We start from the raw sequence: 23,047 nt of genomic DNA, 5'->3' as shown, positions 1-23,047 counted from the left end.
GGACCCCACGCAAACATGGGAAGAACATGCAAACTCTACACAGAAAGGCCACAGGTAGGAATCAATCTCATGACCTTCGTGCTCTGAGGCAACAGTGCTTGTCGCTAAGCCACCGTGCCGCCCAAGCATATATATTCTCCTGAGAAAACCAAAACTTACTTTTCCTTTGATAAACATTCATGGTGTTAGGTTTATTTTGATATTGGATTGACTGAAAGCACTGAAGTTGTTCAAATATAAAATTAATCTTAAGGAATTACAACTTGCCTAGTAACATGCAGTGTTTACATCTTAAGAAAGGGCTTTCTCTCTCTCTCTCTCTCTCTCACACACACACACACATACACAGAACATGTACTTGTTTTGGTATTGCATCATAAATAATGTGCACATTTGGCATATCTGCAATCTTGAAAAACTGCCAGGAAACAGTGGAGACACAGAGCACTGATACAGTGAATAAAAATACATCCCACATGCCTTCTTGACATTTGTTAACTTGTTTTTATTGATATTAATCTTGAGTCATAATGTGACTGAAAAGCAATTTCATTTTGTGCTCACACAGCTGGCCATCGCCCACAGTGTGGAAAATACAATGACACGTGTTGTCATCACTCCTTTTTATGTAATGTCTGATTGTGAGACATCAAAACAGAATAAAGGTTGTTGGGCTCTGTGACGACCATAAGTTTTTCCTCGTTTTTCAAGAACACTGAACATTTCCACATAATCTTTGGCCTCTAAATGTCACAGGTGTAGAGTTTCCTCTTCATGTCCTCTGTGTTTATTGCATCCTCTCCTTTGACAGACACACATTTGATCCTCAGGTGCTGAATGTGAAGAGTTCGTTTCTGTGCGTCAAAGAGGAAGTTGCTCAACAACGGGGTGTAGGTTTGGCTGGAAATTACAGATGAGGTGTTTTACTTTATTTGCTTTGAAAAACTGTCATCTTTCTTACCCTCGCACGCTCAGGATGCCACACTGCAAAAAAGGGGTGTCTAAAAACAAGACAAAAACACTAAATCTGATGGAAATTATCTTGGTGCGTGGACAGATAATTTCACTTGACAAGATGAACTGAAATAAGATTGTTAAATCTAGAAATAAGCACACTGAACATTTAAAATAAGACATTAGCGCTTAAAACAAGATCAATTATGTCACACTTATAAATCTAGTTTTTTAAAAATCTGGTTAAGAAACAAATAATTTGCAGTGTACCAAGATAAAAAAAAACCTTTAGATTTATAAATTTTAAATGATTTATCTTGTTTTAAGGGTTAATTTCTTATTTTTAGTGTTCAACGTGCTTATTTCTACATTTAACCATCTTAATTCAAGACATCTTGTCAAGTCAAATTATCTGTCCATGCAGAAAGCTAATTTCCCTCAGATTTAGGGTTTTTATCTTGTTTTTAAACACCCCTTTTTGGCAGTTCAGTGATGGGAACAATTCAGCTAATCAGCTAGCAGCTAACCGGCAAAGCTTACGTGTTTGCTAGCACATTAGCTTTTCAGCTGACTGTGAAAACCATTATTGGATCAGTCATTCATTATTCCAGTCAAGTTTCATGGGGAGGTGGAGTCTATGGATCAATCAGTTCCGACTAATTTAATTAATCTGACTTTATGTTAGCTAATGTTTTTCCACATGGTGTTTGATGGTAAAAAAAAACACCTAAAAACCTTAATGTTATATGTTTGTTTCTATTGAAGCTAATACATGAATCCAATAAGTGAAACTGACATATGGCAGAAAGCCAACAAGCATCACCTCGAGGAGATGGAGTAGGAGTTCAAACCAGAGTAAACTCATGTTAAAATTATTTTACTTGTGTATTTCTTTTATTTTAATACTTTATGTACTGTGAAGAGAATATGTTGAATAAAAACGGCAGTTTAGTTTCATTTGTTCATTATGTATGTACATCTTGACCATGATGTAGACATGCTCAACCTTTTTGAGTATCTCCAAGTTTACACAACATATTCAAATTTCAGCTCATCAAGCTTGCTTTTAAGGGTTTAGAGCCAAAGCTAGGTTTTTGCAAAGCTTAGAGGATTAGCATTTATTGAAGCTAATAGGTTAGCTATGCCCACCACGTCATGATTCACTTTCAAACAATATAACCCTAATCAGTACTCATGGGGTCAAAGTGGACCTCAATGGTATATTTTTTTTGATAAATTTTCATAACTGACTCCATAGCAAAATTTGGGCTTTGTGTCAATTTTTCATGACTACTGAAGTGTTGAATTTTTGTGTTGAAAAGTCATGTTCAAAAATATTCACAAAAGTCTTTCAAAGTGAAATGTATTTTATCAGGAAAAATTCTTTTGCAAAATAGTTGCAAAGTGATCCTACCTAGTTTTATTATAGACATCTGCAAAATACAGTATTGACAGTATTAAAAATCAAAAAATTCTGGTGGGATCAACATGGACCCCCCCCCAGTTTACAGATTAGCAATATTCACAACGTGTACTAATGGGGAAAACATGAGTGAAGCCTTTTCCTTGCCTACACTTGTTCACTGCTTTGAGCTTTTAGCTCTAAAATATGTGAACCTTCACTTCTATCACCACTATCACATCTATCTGCACTTTCTTCCGTATCTGCCCATTCTGCACCCCCATTTTCCCCATTTATTCCCTCCCAAATCATGTTCCCCCTTACCACGTTAACGTTCCCCTCTATGGCCTCCGTTTCTTGTGCTATCTGTTGACTGTTAAGATAGATGCTACTGTGGGAAACCATTGTGCTGTTGTTTTTGGAAGGAAGGCAAGCATCCATATCTGCTTCTATTTCCAGGAAGGGAGTCACAGAATGTGCAGATGTAACCGGCAGGTGATCTTGCAGTTTGTTGCATCCCTGAATGCGACTTTGCAGATGATGATTCTTCTTTCGTTTCTGTGCCACTTTCAGGTCCAGTGAGGCGTAATTCACATCAGACTCTAAAGACTAGTGCAAAAAAAAAAAAAAAAAATCAGGTTAGTGACATTTGCAGCTCTAGGGTGGAACTTGATGGGGTTGTAGCTCAGTAGAGAGTATCAGCAGTGTCATCATAACCCCACCATAAAAACCAATATCTGACAAAGGGTGGGTTTTGATAACATAAGATTATCGATTCTGCTTATCGATCCGATTTTTTTATTGATTCCCTTATCAAGACCTCCTGTTTTCTGTATACTATAAGTAGGCTTTACAGGTTTTCAATGTCAACAACACTTTATTGAGCCTTAAAGTAAATAAATATGAAATTGGTCACTGGATCCTTGATCTCTGGACAAAAATAAAAATGAATAAAATCTGTACATGGTCACCGGATCTTTGATGTACATGGTCTATCCTTGATCTCTGGGCATAAGTAGAAATAAACAAACTCTGTAGTTTTTGTCAAAAGCATTTTCTTTCAGATATTAATGAATCATTGTAATACATAAAGAACGGAGGACGTCTCATTTTGGGAGAAAAAAACGGTTTTGTTCTGTTGTAGTTTGTTGTCTGTATTACAATGTTTGGAAACAGGTGTCATTTGATTAAAAACAGTGATTCACTTTGAAGTTATTAATTCTGACCAAAATCTGCATGTTTTCTGCCACGTAGCGTTTAGAGCTGTGCACTTAATCACACAAAGCATTAACGGAACAGAGGATGATTCTCATTTGTTGCCCGCAGCAAGACAAGAGCCACAGTTAGTGACTTTAATCTACACAAAGGTGACTCATAATTTATATCTTTAAATGGCTTTGAAAAGAGTTAATGAAAAAATTGCGAACCTGCTGCTTCTGAAAAGCAGCGAAGCAGAGGGCCACAGCGCTGCTTCGTTGCTACAAGCTTCAAGCAGACCCGCTGCTGCAGCAATCAACGTAGCTAAATAAACATTTTCGTGAAAACACCCTTATAAACAGCGGTCACTGTGGCGTAATGTGAACTGAAGTACTGATAAGGGAATCAAGCAAAAAGGCTATTGATGTTGGTGGATTGAATCATTTCTTAATGATTCTTAAAAGGATACCCATTGATACCCATCCCTCACCTGACATTCAACACTTTGTTCCAATCTAAAACAATGCTAAGGCCAAGTATCAGTCATAGTTTCCAACTGATGCAATAATCATTTTCACTCAGAAAACACATATTCTTTCATGAATATGTGAATAGGTAAATATATTTATACTCATTTGTGTACCCATGGGTGGTGGTGTTGTGTGCTGATCTTAAAATGAGTTGTGGTCAGGTGCAGTGGTGATGTAATTTATTTAATGTAATGTATTTAATGTATTTATTAATTGTTTAGTTCATGTTATCATATACACACTGTTAATATTATCCTTATTATTATTATTATTATTATTATTAGTATTATCTGTATTATTAATATTGTTATTTTCTTTTACAATTACATCTATTTTGTCATTTGATTTTTAAATGGACCACAATGGAAATAAGTGTTTTCACTTTCTTGTGTCATGCATGCATTTTTAATGTATTTACAATTATATTATGGACTCACAATGAATGCAGTAAATAAACTTACACATGCACGCACACTTTTAGCATAGAGATCAGGGGTGGGCAACTTATTCCAGAAAGGGCCAAAAGGGTGCAGGTTTTCTTTGCAGCCACTGACCCCACCAGGTGATTATTACTGATTAATATCACTTTGAGCAGATGGAATCAGTCAATCCAGTTAAAGTCCCATGTTAACATAATTTGATCTATTTAGTTTCACCATGTCTAAAATCTTGAGTAGTTTAAGGTAATGGGTTTCCATGTGATTTTCAAGTAAAGTCAACTAATTCAGGTTAGGAGCATATGCACACTCACTCATCATCATCTCACTCATCTTCAACTGCTTTTCCAGGTTCGGGTCGTGGGGGCAACAGCTCCAGCAGGGGACCCCAGACTTCCCTTTCCCGGGCCACATTGACCACCTCTGACTGGGGGATACTGAGGCGTTCCCAGGCCAGTGTGGAGATATAATCTCTCCACCTAGTCCTGGGTCTTTCCTGGGGTCTCCTCCCAGATGGACCTACCTGGAACACCTCTCTAGGGAGGCGCCCAGGGGCCATCCTTACCAGATGCCCGAACCACCTCAGCTAGCTCCTTTCAACGCGAAGGAGCAGCGACTCTACTCCGAGCTCCCCACGGATGATTGAACTTCTCACCCTATCTCTAAGGGAGACACCAGCCACCCTCCTGAGGAAGCCCATTCAAGCCGCTTGTACCTTTTTATCACAACAATACGGTAGAGCGAATGCAATACTGCCCCTGCTGCATTGATTCTCCAGCCAATGTCATCCTCCATTGTCCCCTCACTCGTGAACAAGACCCCGAGGTACTTGAACTCCTTCACTTGGGACCGTATTCCCTACCTGTAGTAGGCAATTCATCAGTTTCCTGCTGAGAACCATGGGCTCCGATTTAGAGGTGCTGATCCTCATCCCAGCCACTTCACACTCGGCTGCAAACCAATCCAGTGAGTGTTGGAGGTCACTAGCTGATGAAACCAACAGGACCACATCATCTACAAAAAGCAGCAATGAGACCCTGAGACCACCAAACCAGAAACCCTCCTGCCCCGACTACAGCTCGATATCCTGTCCATGAATATCACAAACAGGATTGGTGACAAGGCACAGCCCTGGCGGAGGCCAACCTCCATCAGAAACGACTCCGACTTACTGACAAGCACCCGAACACAGCTCTCGCTTTGTGAGTACAGAGATTGGATGGCCCTGAGAAGCGTCCCCCTCACTCCATACTCCCGCAGCACGTTCCGCAGTATCTCCCGGGGTACCCGATCATACGCCTTCTCCAAGTCCACAAAACACATGTAGCCTGGGTGGGTATACTCCCAGGCACCCTCCAGGATCCTTGTGATAGTGAAGAGCTGGTCAGTTGTTCCATGACCAGGATGGAACCTGCATTGTTCCTCTTCAATCAGAGGTTCGACTATCGGCCGAACCCTCCTTTTCAGCACCCTAGAGTAGACTTTAGGGCCCTGTCCCACTGGCATTTAGGAGGATTTGCGCATGAAATGAGGAGACAAAAGCTGAGCGTCCGCAACAAAGGTGGGCGGAAATGACAAATGTCCCGGGGTGGATCAACAAATACATGAGGAAGAAAAGCGGATATAACAGGGAACAGAAGCAAAGGCGACCGCGGAGGCGCCCCCATGAGGGGCACAGTGGCCGTGAAGCACTCGCTTCATCCGTGCCCACTCTGTCTGCATGCGTGACATACCATTTGCGACCGTGATGTGGCCGTGCTGGGCACGCATCATATCTGTTTTGCACGCTGTCCCGGTCCGCCGCCAAGCCACGCCAACCCGTCGGTTGCGGATATCAGCGGATGACAGGGGATATGCGGCACGTTGGTTGTGTATGTCCTGCGTATGTCTTCAGTATGTGTTCAGGCAGTGATGCGGATCTCATCCGCAGCAGGTTTTTGAGCCGCTCAAAAATCCTGGCTGCGGACATGCGTGCCTCTGCGGATGATCACGGACGTGTTCGGATGGCGGCCGACTCATACAGGAATGTTACATGGTTATTGCGGGTTGTTTGATGGATGTGGGCCACTTTTGTGCGCATTCCATCCGCAAATCCTCTTAAACGCCAGTGGGACCGGGCCCTTACCAGGGAGGCTGAGTAGTGTGATGCCCCTGTAGTTGGAACACACTCTGTGGTCCCCCTTTTTAAATATGGGAACCACCACCCCAGTTTGCCACTCCTTAGGCACTGTCCCAGACCTCAACGCAATGTTGAAGAGACGCCTCATCCAAGACAATCCTTCCACACCCAGAGCCTTCAGCATTTCTGGACAGATCTCATCAACCCCCGGGGCCTTGCCACTGCGGAGTTGTTTGACTACCTCAGTGACTTCCACCAGGGAAATTGATGAAAATCCTCCATCAGCTTCCAGCTCTGCCCCTACTATAGAGGGCGCTCCGGTCTGATGCAGGAGTTCCTCAAAGTGTTCCTTCTAGCAGTGGATTACATCCTCAGTTGAGGTCAACAGAGTCCCATCCTTACTGTAGACAGCTTGGATGGCTCCCCATTTTCCCCTCCTGAGGTGCCTCACGGTCCGCCAGAAGCACCTTGGTGCCAACCAAAAGTCCTCCTCCATGGTTGCTCCGAACTTCTCCCACACCCACTGCTTTGCCTCCCCCACAGCAGAGGCTGCTGCCTTTCAGGCTGTCGGTACCTTGCAAGTGCCTCTGGAGTCCTACTAGATAACATATCCCGGAAGGACTCCTTCTTCAGTTGGACCACCGGTGTCCTCCACAGTGTTTGAGGGTTGCCACCCCTTGAGGCACCTTAGACCTTCAGGCCACAGCTCCCCACTGCAGCTTCAGCAATGGAAGCTTTGAACATTGCCCATTCTGGTTCAATGCCCCCAACCTCCACAGGGATGATAGAGAAGCTCTGCCAGATGTGTGAGTTGAAGATCTGTCAGATAGTGGGCTCCTCCAGACGTTCCCAGTTCACCCGCACTATCCGTTTGGGCTTACCAGGTCTATCCAAAGTCCTCCCCCATCCTCTGATCTAACTCACCACCAGATGGTGATCAGTTTACAGCTCTGCCCCTCTCTTCACCTGAGTGTCCAGAACATGCAGCCTCAAATTAGCTGATAAGATCACAAAATTGATCATCGATCTTTGGCCTAGGGTGCTCTGGTACCATGTACACTAATAAGTATCCTTATGTTCAAACATGGTGTTCGTTATGGACAGTCTGTGACTAGCACAGAAGACCAATAACAAATGACCATTCAGGTTTAGATCAGGGAGACCGTTCCTGCAAATCACACCTCTCCAGGTGTGTGTTGAAGTCCCCCAGCAGAACAATGAAGTCCCCCACTGGAGTCCCATACAGGACTCCATTCAGAGACTCCAAGAAAGCCGAATACTCCAAAATGCTGTTCGGTGCATACGCGCACACACACACACACACACACACACACACACACACACACACACACACACACACACACACACACACACACACACACACACACACACACACACACACACACACACACACACACACACACCCGAAGGTGCAGGGAGGCGACCGTCTCGTCTACTAGGGTAAACTCCAACGTAGCAGCGCTTAGCCAGGGACTCGTGAGTATCCCCACACCCGCCCGGTGCCTCACCCCCTGGGCAACTCCAAAGAAGAATAAAGTCCAACCCCTGTCAAGGAGAGTGGTTCTGGAGTTGAGGCTGTGCGTGGAGGGGAAGCCCACCAGATCTAACCGGTATTACTCCACCTCCCGCACAAGGTCACAGCGAGGTGATGTTCCATACCTCCAGAGCCAGCCCCTGCCGCCTGGGTCTGGACCATCAAGGCCCTCGACTTTCACTGCCACCCATGGGATAGCATACCTGACACCAGCAGTTCCCCCTGCTGGTGGTGAGCTCACAGGGTGGAGATGGATGCCTTTTCGGGCTGTGCCCGACTGGGCTTCATGGCAAGCCCAGCAACCAGGCGCTCGCTGACGGGCCCTACATCCAGGCCTGGCTCCACATGAGGGCCCCGGGCTTCCTCCGGGCCGGGTCACATCTCTTCTCCCTCATTCTGTCATGGTGTCTTGTGAACCATTCTTAGTCTGGCCTCTCACCTGAGACCAATTTGCCATGGGAGACCCTACTAGGAGCACAAAGGCTCCAGAAAACACAGCTCTCAGGTTCATAGCGGCACACAAACATCTCCACCACAATAAGGTGATGGTTCCCGGAGAGGCATGTACACAATGAAACTGAATTGAAAGCAACAAATGAAACTACAAAACCCACTGAACTATACACTACGTGGAATGGCCGTCACGGCTCAGCGAGTGAAGCCAAGCCACTCCATTGTCGGCCATCTTGCGTCCCCCAAAAGGCGCAAACGCCGCACAGTGGAATCAGGTCGATAGTATAGGGTCAAACTCACCAATTTCTGCAGAATGAAGCCCTTCGTCGAGTTGTTATGTAATATTATTAAGCTCTGTTAAGGCCATTTATAAGACTTGTACACGCAGTGTAGTTTTTGATAGATTACTAAAGTAAATTGAAACAAAAAGTTGTTAAATCTATGGACATTATAAGCTTTTGCAATGCAACACTATTTGAATACTTTGTATCATATTATACGCTTGTGAACACGCACAAAGCCCCCCCCCCCACACACACAAAATGTTCGTTTGACACATACAGTCACACATAATGTTCATTTGACACAACACACACACACTCACTCAAAACACCCCCCAAACGGTGCACATCAACCACAATCAAATGCACAAATACTTTTTAATGTCGTGCACACACAGAAAGGCACACAAGTAATTGGTCAATCAGTTAAAGTGTTGTGTGGGCCGCTGAAGAGGAGGTACTGCTGGTCTACCACCACCAGAGGGTGCCCTGCTTGGAGTGAGGGCTCCAAGCACGAGAGGGCGCCAGACCCAGAAGAAGTGACAGCTGTCACTCATCCTCTGCACCAGCTGTCACTCGTTCATCATCACCACCATAAAAGCCGGACTGCAACTCCACCTCCCCGCCGAGAAATCGACTACCATTACCAAGGTAATTTCTTTGTGAACTTAAGACTGTGTATCTGTCTAAACTCTTCTTTGCAGCCGTTTTCCTGTCGGTGAGACTCGTCTGTGGAGGTGGCGTTTGAGGTGTTCAGCGACGGCTTCGCAACACCTCCCACCCAGATAAGTGCTCAAACAGGAGCTGCACGAATGTGTGCTTAGAGGTGGAGGCGCTTCCTCCCTCGTTAACTGTGGATTTACTGAGTGTGCGGACTCACACTCACTCATCATATTTCTGCTTTCTGCCAGCAGTACCAGGGTCGACGGCCGAAGACTTAGGCCACCTGGGGACTCGGGACTTGGCGGCTCCGGTGTTCTTCAGACCGTTGGTGGTGGAAGCCGTGTGGGACGCAGCTTCTCTCTCGTCGGGGGTCTTCTATCTTCGAGCCTGCCCACACGTCACCTGGTGTTAAATTGACTGTGCAGATTACAGTACGTTTCGTTGTGTGTTATCGCAACATTAAATTGTTACCTTTTTGGCTTATTCATTGTCCGTTCATTTGCGCCCCCTGTTGTGGGTCCGTGCTACGACACCTTCCCAACGGGATTTCTCGGCCATCGTCATGGATTCCGAGGGGCGTCAACCCGAGCTTGAACGGCCAATGGAAGAGCCAGGAGCGCAGGCGTCAGCGGGAGGCGTGTTGAGTGAGCTGCAGCATATCTTAACCGCCTTCACGGCTCGGTTAGATTTAGTGACCGAGCAGAGTGTCCTCCTTAATCGGAGGGTGGAGGCTCTCACCGCCAGGGTGGAAGCGCGCGATCAGGGCGCTGCTGCAGCCACTCCTCTGGCTGGTCCTGGGCCTGTATCAGACGTTCCACTGGTCGTTCAACGAACCCCCCCACCGTCCCCTGAAGCATACATAAGCCCTCCGGAACCGTACGGGGGCTGTGTCGAGACGTGCGCGGACTTCCTCATGCAGTGTTCGCTCGTCTTTTCACAGCTCCCTGTCACGTACGCATCAGATGCTAGCCGGGTGGCTTATGTTATTAATTTGCTTCGAGGAGAGGCACGCGCATGGGCTACGGCGCTTTGGGAGCAGAATTCACGGCTCCTAACGTCTTATACTGGGTTTGTACGGGAGTTCAAACAAGTGTTTGATCATCCCAACAGAGGCGAGACCGCTTCGAACGTGCTGCTGTCGATGAGACAGGGGCGCCGTAGCGCAGCCGGGTATGCAGTCGACTTCCGCATCGCGGCGGCGAGGTCCGGCTGGAATAACGTTGCGCTCCGCGCCGCCTTTGTAAATGGACTGTCCCCGGTCCTTAAGGAGCACCTACTGGCTAAGGAGGAACCGCGAGATTTTGACGGGCTTGTCGATTTAGTTATACGCTTAGACAACCGTTTAAACGAGCATCGTCGGGAGCAGGCCGGGGGGTGTGACCGGGCACGAGCCGTCCCTCCCCCTTCCGGTTCCGACAAGGTGACGTCGTCCCCACGCTTCACTGCCAGAGAGCTCCGTGTGGCTACAGCTCCCCCTGCTGAGGAGGCTAGGGACACGAGCAGGGCCAAATTAAGATCAAATATCAGACAAAGGAGGCTGGCCCGCGGGGAGTGTTTTGTCTGCGGCTCTTGCGAGCACATGCAGAGGGACTGCCCCCAAACGGTCAAACTACAACGCCCGTCCTTAGAAACTGGGCTAAGGGTGGGCCATAACACGCACGCGGGAAAACCCTGCAAATCTGCACGAATCCCAGTAACAATCCTTTGTGGGGATTTAACCCTTCACGCCCCAGCACTGGTAGACACGGGGTCTGAAGGGAATCTGCTGGACAGCAGATGGGTAAAGGAAGTAGGGCTCCCTCTGGTGGCTCTGCCGACACCATTGCGGGTGCGAGCACTAGATGGCACCCTGCTTCCATTAATCACACATCAGACACAACCAGTGACTTTGGTTGTGTCTGGGAATCACAGGGAGGAGATAGTGTTCCATGTAACACCTTCTACCTCCCGAGTGATTTTGGGCTTTCCATGGATGGTGAAGCACAATCCCCGGATAGATTGGCCGTCCGGGGTAGTCACGCAGTGGAGCGAAACCTGCCACCGGGAGTGTTTAGGATCCTCGGTCCCTCCCGGCACTACGGCTAATGAGGAGGTCAAAGTCCCCCCCAATCTATCGGCGGTGCCAAAGGGGTACCATGATCTTGCTGACGTTTTCAGCAAAGATCTGGCGCTCACTCTTCCCCCGCACTGACCGTATGATTGTGCCATCGATGTGGTCCCGGGCGCTGAGTACCCGTCCAGTAGGTTGTACAACCTCTCACGTCCAGAACGCGAATCAATGGAGACCTACATCCGGGACTCCTTAGCTGCCGGGCTGATCCGGAACTCCACCTCCCCGATGGGTGCTGGTTTCTTTTTTGTGGGTAAAAAAGACGGCGGACTCCGTCCATGCATTGATTACAGAGGGCTGAACGAGATCACGGTTCGCAACCGATACCCGTTACCTCTGTTGGATTCAGTGTTCACGCCCCTGCATGGAGCCCAAATTTTCACTAAATTGGATCTTAGAAACGCGTACCACCTGGTTCGGATCCGGAAGGGAGACGAATGGAAGACGGCATTCAACACCCCGTTAGGTCATTTTGAGTACCTGGTCATGCCGTTCGGCCTCACTAACGCCCCCGCGACGTTCCAAGCTTTGGTAAATGACGTCTTGCGGGACTTCCTGCATCGGTTCGTCTTCGTATATCTGGACGATATACTCATCTTTTCCCCGGACCCTGAGACCCATGTCCAGCATGTACGTCAGGTCCTACAGCGGTTGTTGGAGAACCGGCTGTTTGTGAAGGGCGAGAAGTGCGAGTTCCACCGCACTTCTTTGTCCTTCCTGGGGTTCATCAACCCTCCAACTCCGTCGCCCCTGATCCGGCTAAGGTTGCGGCGGTGAGAGATTGGCCCCAACCAACAAGCCGCAGGAAACTACAGCAGTTCCTAGGCTTTGCAAATTTCTACAGGAGGTTCATTAAAGGTTACAGTCAGGTAGTTAGCCCGCTGACTGCCCTGACCTCCACCAAGGTCCCCTTCGCCTGGTCGGATGGGTGCGAAGCCGCGTTCCAGGAGTTGAAACGCCGGTTCTCGACTGCACCAGTTCTGGTGCAGCCTGATCCTGATCGCCAGTACATAGTAGAAGTGGACGCCTCTGACTCAGGGATAGGAGCCGTGCTGTCCCAGAGCGTGGAGGCTGATAAGGTTCTCCATCCTTGTGCCTTTTATTCCCGGAGGTTGACCCCCGCTGAACAGAACTATGACGTCGGCAATCGGGAACTTCTTGCGGTGAAGGAAGCTCTTGAAGTGTGGAGACACCTGCTGGAGGGGGCATCGTTGCCCTTCACGGTTTTCACGGACCATCGGAACCTGGAGTACATCCGGACCGCCAAGCAGCTGAACCCCAGGCAAGCCCGCTGGTCTCTGTTCTTCGGGCGCTTTGACTTCCAGATCACGTATCGCCCCGGGACCAACAACCAAAAACCAGATGCATTGTCCCGGGTGCACGAAGAAGAAGCCAATGCGGGGCTGTCGAACCCCACCGAGACCATCATCCCCGAGTCCACTGTCGTGGCCACCCTCACCTGGGACGTGGAGAAGACCATCCGGGAGGCCCTGACAAGGAGCCCGGACCCGGGGACTGGCCCCAAGAACCGACTGTACGTCCCACCAGAGGCAAGAGCTGCCGTATTGGACTTCTGTCACGGGTCCAAGCTGTCCTGTCATCCCGGAGTGCGTAGGACCGTGGCAGTAGTCCAGCAGCGCTTCTGGTGGGCGTCCCTGGAAACCAACGTCCGGGACTACGTCCAGGCCTGTACAATCTGCGCCAGGGGCAAGGCAGACCATCGGAGGATGACGGACCTCCTCCAACCCCTGCCAGTGCCTCATCGCCCCTGGTCTCACATCGGCCTGGATTTCATCACGGGCCTCCCGCCGTCCCAGGGCAACACCGTGATTCTCACGATAGTGGACCGGTTCTCCAAGGCGGCCCACTTCGTGGCCCTCCCGAAGCTCCCGACGGCCCAGGAGATGGCAGACCTCCTGGTCCACCACGTCATGCGGCTGCATGGGATACCATCGGACGTTGTATCAGATCGTGGTCCCCAGTTCTCTTCACAGGTGTGGAAGAGTTTCTGCAAGGAGCTGGGGGCCACCGTGAGTCTCTCGTCCGGGTACCACCCCCAGACCAACGGCCAGGCAGAGCGGGCCAACCAGGAGTTGGAGCAGGCCCTTCGGTGTGTCACCTCCGCGCATCCGGCAGCCTGGAGTCACCATCTGGCCTGGATTGAGTATGCCCACAACAGCCAGGTTTCGTCTGCTACCGGCCTCTCCCCTTTTGAGGCATGTTTGGGGTACCAGCCCCCATTGTTCCCGCTGGTGGAGGGAGAGGTCGGTGTGCCCTCGGTCCAGGCCCACCTCAGGAGGTGCCGCCGGGTGTGGCGGGCCGCCCGCTCTGCCCTGTTAAAGGCCCGGACGAGGGCCAAGGCCCATGCGGACCGCCGGCGTTCCCCGGCCCCCACATACCAGCCCGGGCAGGAGGTGTGGCTCTCGACCAAGGACATCCCTTTGTGTGTCGACTCCCCAAAGTTGAAAGACAGATTCATTGGACCCTTTAAGATCCTCAAGATCATCAACCCGGCCGCAGTGAAGCTTCAACTCCCGGCTTCACTGCGGATTCATCCTGTCTTTCATGTTTCCCATCTCAAACCACACCGCACCTCGCACCTCTGTACTCCGGGACCTACGCCGCCCCCTGCCCGGCTCATTGATGGGGAGCCTGCCTGGACAGTCCGCAGGCTCCTGGACGTCCGTCGTAAGGGCCGGGGTTTCCAATATCTGGTGGACTGGGAGGGGTATGGACCTGAAGAACGCTCCTGGGTGAAGAGGAGCTTCATCCTGGACCCGGCCCTCCTGGCCGAGCTCTACGCAAGACATCCGGACAAGCCTGGTCGGACGCCAGGAGGCGCCCGTTGAGGGGGGGGGTCCTGTTGTGTGGGCCGCTGAAGAGGAGGTACTGCTGGTCCACCACCACCAGAGGGCGCCCTGCTTGGAGTGCGGGCTCCAAGCACGAGAGGGGCGCCAGACCCAGAAGAAGTGACAGCTGTCACTCATCCTCTGCACCAGCTGTCACTCGTTCATCATCACCACCATAAAAGCCAGACTGCAACTCCACCTCCCGCCGAGAAATCGACTACCATTACCAAGGTAATTTCTCTGTGAACTTAAGACTGTGTATCTGTCTAAACTCTTCTTTGCAGCCGTTTTCCTGTCGGTGAGACTCGTCTGTGGAGGTGGCGTTTGAGGTGTTCAGCGACGGCTTCGCAACACCTCCCACCAAGATAAGTGCTCAAACAGGAGCTGCACGAATGTGTGCTTGGAGGTGGAGGCGCTTCCTCCCTCGTTAACTGTGGATTTACTGAGTGTGCGGACTCACACTCACTCATCATATTTCTGCTTTCTGCCAGCAGTACCAGGGTCGACAGCCGAAGACAGAGGCCACCTGGGGTCTCGGGACTTGGCGGCTCCGGTGTTCTTCAGACCGTTGGTGGTGGAAGCCGTGTGGGACGCAGCTTCTCTCTCGTCGGGGGTCTTCTATCTTCGAGCCTGCCCACACGTCACCTGGTGTTAAATTGACTGTGCAGATTACAGTACGTTTCGTTGTGTATTATCGCAACATTAAATTGTTACCTTTTGGCTTATTCATTGTCCGTTCATTTGCGCTCCCTGTTGTGGGTCCGTGCTACGACACCTTCCCAACATAAAGTAAATATTATAATGTATTTTAGTTTTGCAGAAGTAGGAACATTGCAACAATTCATAATCACAGTTGATGTAAAGCAGTCAATCCATTCACACATGTCAATGTACACTCTATCAAATTGAAAATTAACTATGTGACAGCTTTAGTGTCTGAAACAACAAAATACAACTACAGCAATGTCCCAATTTTAAATGAGTTGTTTACAGTAGTTAACATTTCAAAACTTTACAGCATCTGATTAACACATTTTGAAAAATACCTTTTTATGTATGTACAGCGCTTGTACTCACTTTCATCATCAGATGGAGCAGCATCTTATTTGGATCCAAAATAAAAAATAGTATAGTGATATTATTTGATATTGTAATATTATTATTTGATATTGTAATATTATTTTATGCTCTATAGAAGTTGACATTTTCAAAGATATAATACATATCTGTATTATACATGTATTATATGTATTATATAATATATGTATTATTATTATATTATATCATATTACATATATTATATATTATATATTATAATATTATATATATTATGTTTTACTGTATAATATATGTATTATATTATATGTATATTACTGAATAATGTATATTACTGAATCCGGCCTGTCAACTTCATGGAAAACTCATAATAATAAAGCAAAACTGAAAATCCTGAAAGTCCTCTCCGACGATTTTCACGAGTATCACGATTCGTGCAATTAATTGCAGCGCAAGACAGCATTTTGCGGCGCAAACAAAGCTAAATCGGCAATTATTAATCTAAATTGTGCGTGTGCGATGAGCGTCTTTTTTATATCGGCGTTCGAAGTTCTGGGGGACACAAGATGGCGTTTTCTGTACTTCCGCCGGCTTCACGTAGTGTATAGTTCAGTGACAAAATCTCACCTAATTGGGGGGGTGATGGTCTAGTGGTTATGTTTTGGGCTTGAGACCAGAGGATCCTCGGTGTGTAGTGAACGCCTTGCATGGCAACACCTTGACATTGGTGTGTGAGTGTGTTTGGGTGAATGTGACACATAATTGTAAAGCACTTTCAGCGGCTGATGCATATGGAAAAACGCTATACAAATGCAGTCCATTTACCATTTATAGTTTCACTGTTTCCCCTCAGGGAGCTTTGCTGGTATTAATGTATTGCACAGAGACATATTAACTCATGAGAAAAATGCTCACTGGTGTCAGCTTTCTAAATACAAGTATGAGCGTGCCAGCCGCTAGAGCACCCCAGCTCTCAAAGGGAATGACAAATGGCAATCTGACTGTTTATTTCATGTCACGTCCAAAACTTTCACATGATTAATTAACAAAACTACAAACTCTTTACGGACCATGCCTTTGTGCTCATATTACGCATTGTGTAAATAGCAAAGTGAGGTTGGACACACCATAAATGCACTTGCGCATTGAACCTAGATTGCTCATACATTGTTAAAATAGAGTCCATTGTGCTTTCAACCTCAGTTTCTCTAATTATTTGACTATGATATGTTGCTTCTATGTTCCCAGTTTCCATTATATCCATCAGATTGTGTTCCACTGTACTGGGATCAACTTAGCAGGTTCAGCTCACTCACACAGCACAAAATGGAACTCATTTTTTTCCACAAATTTTTCAGTTTGTTTTGGTAAGATAGCACAAGTTCCTTGTCAAAAAAAATCCATGCAGGAACCAGAACCTGGAGAAATTATGAACAAAGAAGAAGACAGTTTAACACTGAGAACACGTGAATGACAACAATCTGACCTAAAGAATAGCCATCATCCTGAATATTTGTTTTTTTTTTTGCCAGCTGTGTTCATTGTTATTTTTATTGTTCATGTGGTTGTTGTTCCTGTCGTGTCTTTATGGTTTTTCCCTGTCCTGGTCTTCTGATTATTGCTCTTGTGCTCATGTATTTCATAGGTTTGCCTCATATGTCTCAGGTTTAATTTCATGTGTATTTACTGTGTACGTCTTTGGTCTTAGTTTTCAAGTTTTGCACTGTTTTGATTCTTGATTCATTTTCATCACTGTTCACGGTGTCTCTTCATTCCTGGTTTATTTTTGCATTGTTGTATACTTCTTGTTTAGATTTTTTTGTTTCTGGATTCTGTTTTATTTTTCATGTTCTGTTTTATGTTTTTGTCCTCTGGTGTTCTCTCATGATTTAGTGTTTCCATTCTGGGTTGTTCTCCGCACCTGTTGTCAATCTGTCAGTCAGTTTTTAAGCCGCACCGGTTCCTGTGTTTGTTGCCGCGCTGTTGTTTTTTGTTATGCGTTGTTGGTCTATGTCTTCAGATTACTTCCTGGTTTGTAAGTACTGTCAGTATGATTTTTCTCCACTGTGTCCCTGTCACCTGTTCGTTGTAATCGGCTCCCGGATCCTCCCTTTGTCCTCCACCATGTCACTGTATATGAAAGCTTGTTTCACATCGGATAGTTAAAGCACCGTGCTTTTTGCATCTATACCTCCCGGCTACCTGCTTTTGGAGTTTGATTTGACTCTGCTCTTGCTCACAACTGTAAGAGTTTTGTAAATATTCCAAATTTGGTTGTGTCCTGTCAGTAGGGTGATTTTTGTGATTTGTGAATTGCTAATGATATACTTTTTAAAATTTAGTGTATAATGCAGATTTGAATTTTTTACTATACATTCTGTCACTGTCACCCTACAAGGAACTAAGACAAAAGATAAAATATATTTTTTTGTGTTCATGCAGAAAACAATAGCATTTTGAGGTTATTGACCCTCGCCTTACTCATGTGTGACCTATCTGAAATGTAATTATATCACGATGAGAAACCTATTATTGTCATTTTCATTCGCTGAAATCTTTTCTTTGCTCTTGCTCTTATTTGTTTGGTGGAAGTTTGTGGCTGATGGCACTTGTGTCGCAGCAAGTCAAGTTTATATTTAGAACATTTGGTGCTGAACTGAACACACTGGTTTACATTTTCAGCGACCACAATATGCTGTTTTGAAAGTAACTGTTATACAGACTGAAACCTTAGCCTGCTAGTCTAAGTAAAGTACTGCATATTCTTTAACAGCGCAAGTACTGCAATTTTTTTTAAATACTTACTTTTTAAATATAACAGTGCCTCAGAAAACATTTGTGATGATGTGCTGATATGAGGAATTAATTACTTCAACAACACAAACATAAAATAATTTACAATTATGGGAACAGGTTAATCCTTTAATTTATGAAGGAAATTTCTGAAAAATAAATGTTAATTTCTTTTCTCTGCTTGTATCACTATAAAATGGAATCACTCTGGGGTTTATGCTGCCTGTCGGAAAAGCAAGGAATTACTTTTACCTTATTTTAATTATATCTGATCTCCATATGTTTTATTTCCACTTAACATTTCAATTTAACTACTCTTATGAATGCAGAACTTTGTTTTATTGCTGTGCTTTGATGTCTTGTTAACCACTTTGTAAAGGTTTCCACTTAAATTTCCATATAACAACAACAACAACAACAGTAATAATAATAATAATAATAATAATAATAATAATAATAATAACAACAACAGTTGAATCAATAAAAAAAATGAATTGCTCATTTCTGCAGTAATATTTAGAAACATATCCCAGCTTGTTTCCTTTTCCTGTACAGTACATTTCATACTCATTTAGGAAGGACCAAATTTTAGAAATGTTCTATTTCACCACTTTCATTTCATTTATCAAGACATACAAAAATGCATAAAGTCCAAAGTCAGCAACTCTGAGCAACCAGCTACTTGTTTTTCTTCTTGTGCCACAATAAAGTGAAGTTTGACGGAAAAACATTTTTCTCACTCTGTGATATGGCTACTGAATAGGGTGCATAATGCAGACTAAAATATAATAATCTCACAGTAACATTACATACTGTAACCAGTCAAATCTGTGTGTGAAGTTTCAGTCAAACTATATGTACAATATTTACCCTTTTGCCATTGTTTGTATGTTGCATGGCCATCATCTCATAGCAGACATCTGCAGAACCTGAGAATTAAAACACAGAATTTGGTTGTTTTGGATCAGCAGTTTTATATTTTACTTCTAGACACACAAAGTGAGTTGGCTTCACTGTTAAAGAGAGACAGAGAGAGAAATTGTGTCTGGAATAGAACAACAGAGACAACAGAGAAGCTCAGTACAATTAATTTAAAGAATTGTAAGTGTGGAGAGGGGAAAAAAAGTACTGCTTTTATTTTAATTGCGCACTCACTAGAATCAATCAGTTGTAGCTTTTCAATCTTTTTAAACCTTGGTCAAACATATCTTCAAATAGAAATTCACATTTTCATATCACATTCAAATGGAAAATTTAACAATTAGATATCAAAATTTTGTCCATCTTTCAAATCAAATTACGTGGACTCTGATTTGCACAACCCATGACCCTTAATTGGAATAAGTGGGGGTAGAAAATAAATAAATGAAGGGTTTGCATAAAACCAAAATTGATAGACACAAAAATTCATTCATTTTTTTTTTCAATTTTAATGTTTTATAAATTTTAGTGAAGTTGGGCATAAGCTCGCCTCGTCTACCTGTGTGGATGTTTCCGTAGATTGGATTTTCCTGCTGTTCATGGTGATTGAGGTCATGAAAGTAATGACCATCATTCCTTGACAAGCTTAAAAGCAAGACATGAAAAAACAGTTTCACAGTATGTAAGATGCCATTTTAGAAATAACAACAAAAATGTACAAACACATCTTACGTTATATTTTACACATTTATAGACATGAATAATGTTACCTTTTAACAAGACATACACATAGTTTAACCTGAAAAGACAAAATAGAAGAAAAAACACCATACCTTTCTTGTTCACAAATCTGAGGGTCCCAGGATGTGTTACTGTCTACAGAAACACAAATGAACATTTTACTGACTTAATTTATCTTGTAAAAGCGTCAAAGATTATATTAAGAGTGACGGCATTAAAAAAAGCCATACTGAGTTCAGTAACAGCACATATGTATGTTACAAATATAAAAATACCTCTGCACAAAGATGCTTTTCTTCTCAGGAAGTAGAAGATGAGATTTAAACTAAAAGAAATCAGTAAGGCCAGAGACAACACCACCACAGCGACCCATGCAGCTATGCAGTCTTAAAAAAAAAAAAAAAAAGTTAGAACAAACACAAACATTTGAAATCTCATTCCTGGGAATCAAAATAACTTAAAAAAAGGTAGTGTAGAATTTTAATGCTTTAGCTATCATATTGATTGGAATTGTATGCACTGCTGTGCATGAAAAATCATGTAAATAGCATAAAAAAAAAAAAAAAAAAGCACATTAACCTGTATTTGAACAAAACATCCATCCATCCATTGGCTAAACTCACCTATTCTAGTTAAGAGTCATGTGGGGTGCACCAGCCAGAACAAATATCCAGTCACATGTTTAACAAACAATTCTTGAAACTTAGAAAGTCTTTGAAATACATTTCTTATGTTAATAGGCCAAATAAATAAATAAATAAATAAACAATCAAACTGGAGTGAGAACCACATTTTGAACCAGCACAAGAGCAAGAATTTAGCTGGTTAGAAGCTATTTTTTATAACGACAAAGTCAAAAAATAAACTCTGACAACAAGTGCATTCAAATACTTAAATGTTGTACAACGCTTGCACACCAAACTGTTGCGATATTGTGTAAGTAATATGATATTAGAGAAATATTCTTATCTTAATTTTGATAAAAATGTTTAGCGTTTTGGACAAATGCACAAGGTTCCTTTCAAATCAAGGTTAAGTATGAGTAGTAGATCTGAAATAAATGAAGTAAGTTTTTACAGTGATAAAAGTGATTATCAAGTCTTTATTTCTTGAATCTTGTTGTTTTTATTGGCGGGTTTTGTTATTTCATGATGACCGTTGTGAACTTGTAGTAATGTGCAAGATTACATACACAAAATAATTACACAGAGACAAATATTGTAGAAAAACTAAATGTATGTTTAAAAATCTAAATACAGTATTGATGTTAGAGAACTTAAATGTCCTACCTGGCATATTGGAGCTGTCTTAAACAAAGTGGGTTGACTATCTGACACAACAGCTGTCAGGCTACAAGGCATTGCTGTGTTAAGTCACTGAGGTGTGCTGCACTGTCGTCTATTTTTACCTTGACAGTGTTCTGTCTCAGCAAAGCTTTTTGGTTTTTCTTCAGTTACAAACAGGAAACAGTGTAACCTCATTCTGAGGCTCCTTGAGGGAAACACACGGTTAGACTTTTAGACTTTACACCTTTTAAATATGTCACTCTGCTACTAATGAAACATGAAGTCTTGTCTTAAACATAATTTTTAAAATTTTCTTTCATGTTTAAAATCTCATTTTAAAATCTCATACATGCACGCGCACACTCACACACAAAACCCACAAACAAGTTGTACCAGCTACACAATGAAATCAGTGCAGTCCTCTTGTTTACTGTGTCTCATCTGACTGAGTCTTTAGATTAAATCAGAGATTAGATTAGATAGAACTTTATTAATCCATTGGGAAGCCTCTCAGGGAAACTGAGGTTCCAGCAGCATTGTACTCGTATAACAGCACAAAGGGTAAGAAGCACACAGAGTATCAAAAGTGAAAAAAAGAAAGTCATTTTGCAAATATAAATATGAATACCAATACACAATATAAATACCAGACATACTGATCAATACTGGTTTACTGGCTACTAGTGTTCCTCTCATTCTCATTCGTGACCGACATGACAGGCATACTGGCTTCACAACAGTGTAAAATTTTCCAAATATCTTCTAACTGTATGCTAATGAACCATATTGTAAACTGCTATTTATTTTGTGGGTATACTCTTTTCAGTCTGAGTAGGTAAGCCTCCAAATTGCCAAGAATAAAAACAGATTTTTATATAAAGCTTTCAGTGGATTTATTGTATGTGAATGTATACATGTAAAATTTAAGTAAAAGTTTAAATTACAATGTTGTTGTTGGAAAATACAATTTAATCTACATTTTGGAAGTATACTGTCAAGCAAGTTACTGAAATAATCAACAAAAACAAACCAGTTTTCTAAACGTGTGTAAAGGCATTCTGTTGTGGTTATGTTTGTCTGCCCTTTGGCCCACGTAGTTTGCAATTTGAGCCACAGTTTGTAATTTGATGGGTTACTCTGTGGTTCTGTGGACACCAGTGATGTTAGTACAGACCAGTCAGCCAGTGTAACATCAACTGTATTGGAGGAAGTCACAGGAAGTTGAAAGTCACATGATTGACATACACAGTAAAAAAAGATCAAGTGGGTTGTACTTAAAAAAACTTAAGTTAAATTTCCTGCCTTCCAAATGTGAGTAAGATCAACTTTAGAATAAGTTTTGTTTCAACACAGAAAAAGTGGTTATAAATTTTCATTAATTAAACCACTTTTATAACTTTACGTTTTATAGGCAGCGATTGAATTTGGGTTTTTAAGTAGAAGCATCTTGATAATTTTTACAGTATATAGGAAAGATTACATCACAGCAGGTGTACCAGCTCTTTATTGGATGTTGTTGTTGGTTGTCTTTCAGCTCCTCAGTGTTCATGGTCGACACATCGGATCCACTCCAGACCTGCGTTGGGATTTGGTATAAATTTCACTATGAATGCACTTCCTGATGCAACACCTCGTCTGCACAGAGAAACACGCACACAGCTGCTGGTGTTCCCAAATAGTTTCCCAGGCAAACACTAATC

General features: G+C 44.1%; 1 protein-coding gene across 2 annotated transcripts; it reads right to left on the bottom strand.

Moving 5' to 3' along the window:
- Window positions 1-432: 432 nt before the first annotated feature.
- Window positions 433-21,631, bottom strand: LOC117517344. 2 transcript variants are annotated; one of them, XM_034178336.1, is made up of 7 exons: window positions 21,351-21,631; window positions 20,337-20,447; window positions 20,154-20,196; window positions 19,880-19,965; window positions 19,270-19,328; window positions 2,681-2,965; window positions 433-900 (listed from the first exon to the last, which is right to left on the bottom strand). In XM_034178336.1, exons 1-7 carry the CDS (start codon window positions 21,355-21,357, stop codon window positions 862-864), a joined length of 630 nt encoding a protein of 209 aa, XP_034034227.1. In that variant the 5' UTR covers window positions 21,358-21,631; the 3' UTR covers window positions 433-861. The 2 variants fall into 2 exon arrangements, with proteins under 2 accessions (XP_034034227.1, XP_034034226.1); XM_034178335.1 differs by lacking the exon at window positions 433-900 and having other exon boundaries at window positions 1,697-2,965.
- Window positions 21,632-23,047: the final 1,416 nt, after the last annotated feature.

This window comes from Thalassophryne amazonica, chromosome 9 (genome assembly GCF_902500255.1).
Source record: "Thalassophryne amazonica chromosome 9, fThaAma1.1, whole genome shotgun sequence".
Lineage (NCBI taxonomy): Eukaryota > Metazoa > Chordata > Actinopteri > Batrachoidiformes > Batrachoididae > Thalassophryne > Thalassophryne amazonica.
The sequence above is the reverse complement of the archived record's forward strand: the minus strand, read 5'-3'. Positions and strand labels throughout refer to the sequence as shown.

What these genes read in the sequence shown, in the direction of transcription:
- LOC117517344 (XM_034178335.1), bottom strand. An exon ending in AAAAGCATCTTTGTGCAGAG is followed by an intron (nt 20,197 to 20,336) that starts GTATTTTTATAT and finishes GTGTTTCTGTAG; the next exon opens with ACAGTAACACATCCTGGGAC. An exon ending in ATACAAACAATGGCAAAAGG is followed by an intron (nt 2,966 to 19,269) that starts GTAAATATTGTA and finishes TTTTTGCACTAG; the next exon opens with TCTTTAGAGTCTGATGTGAA.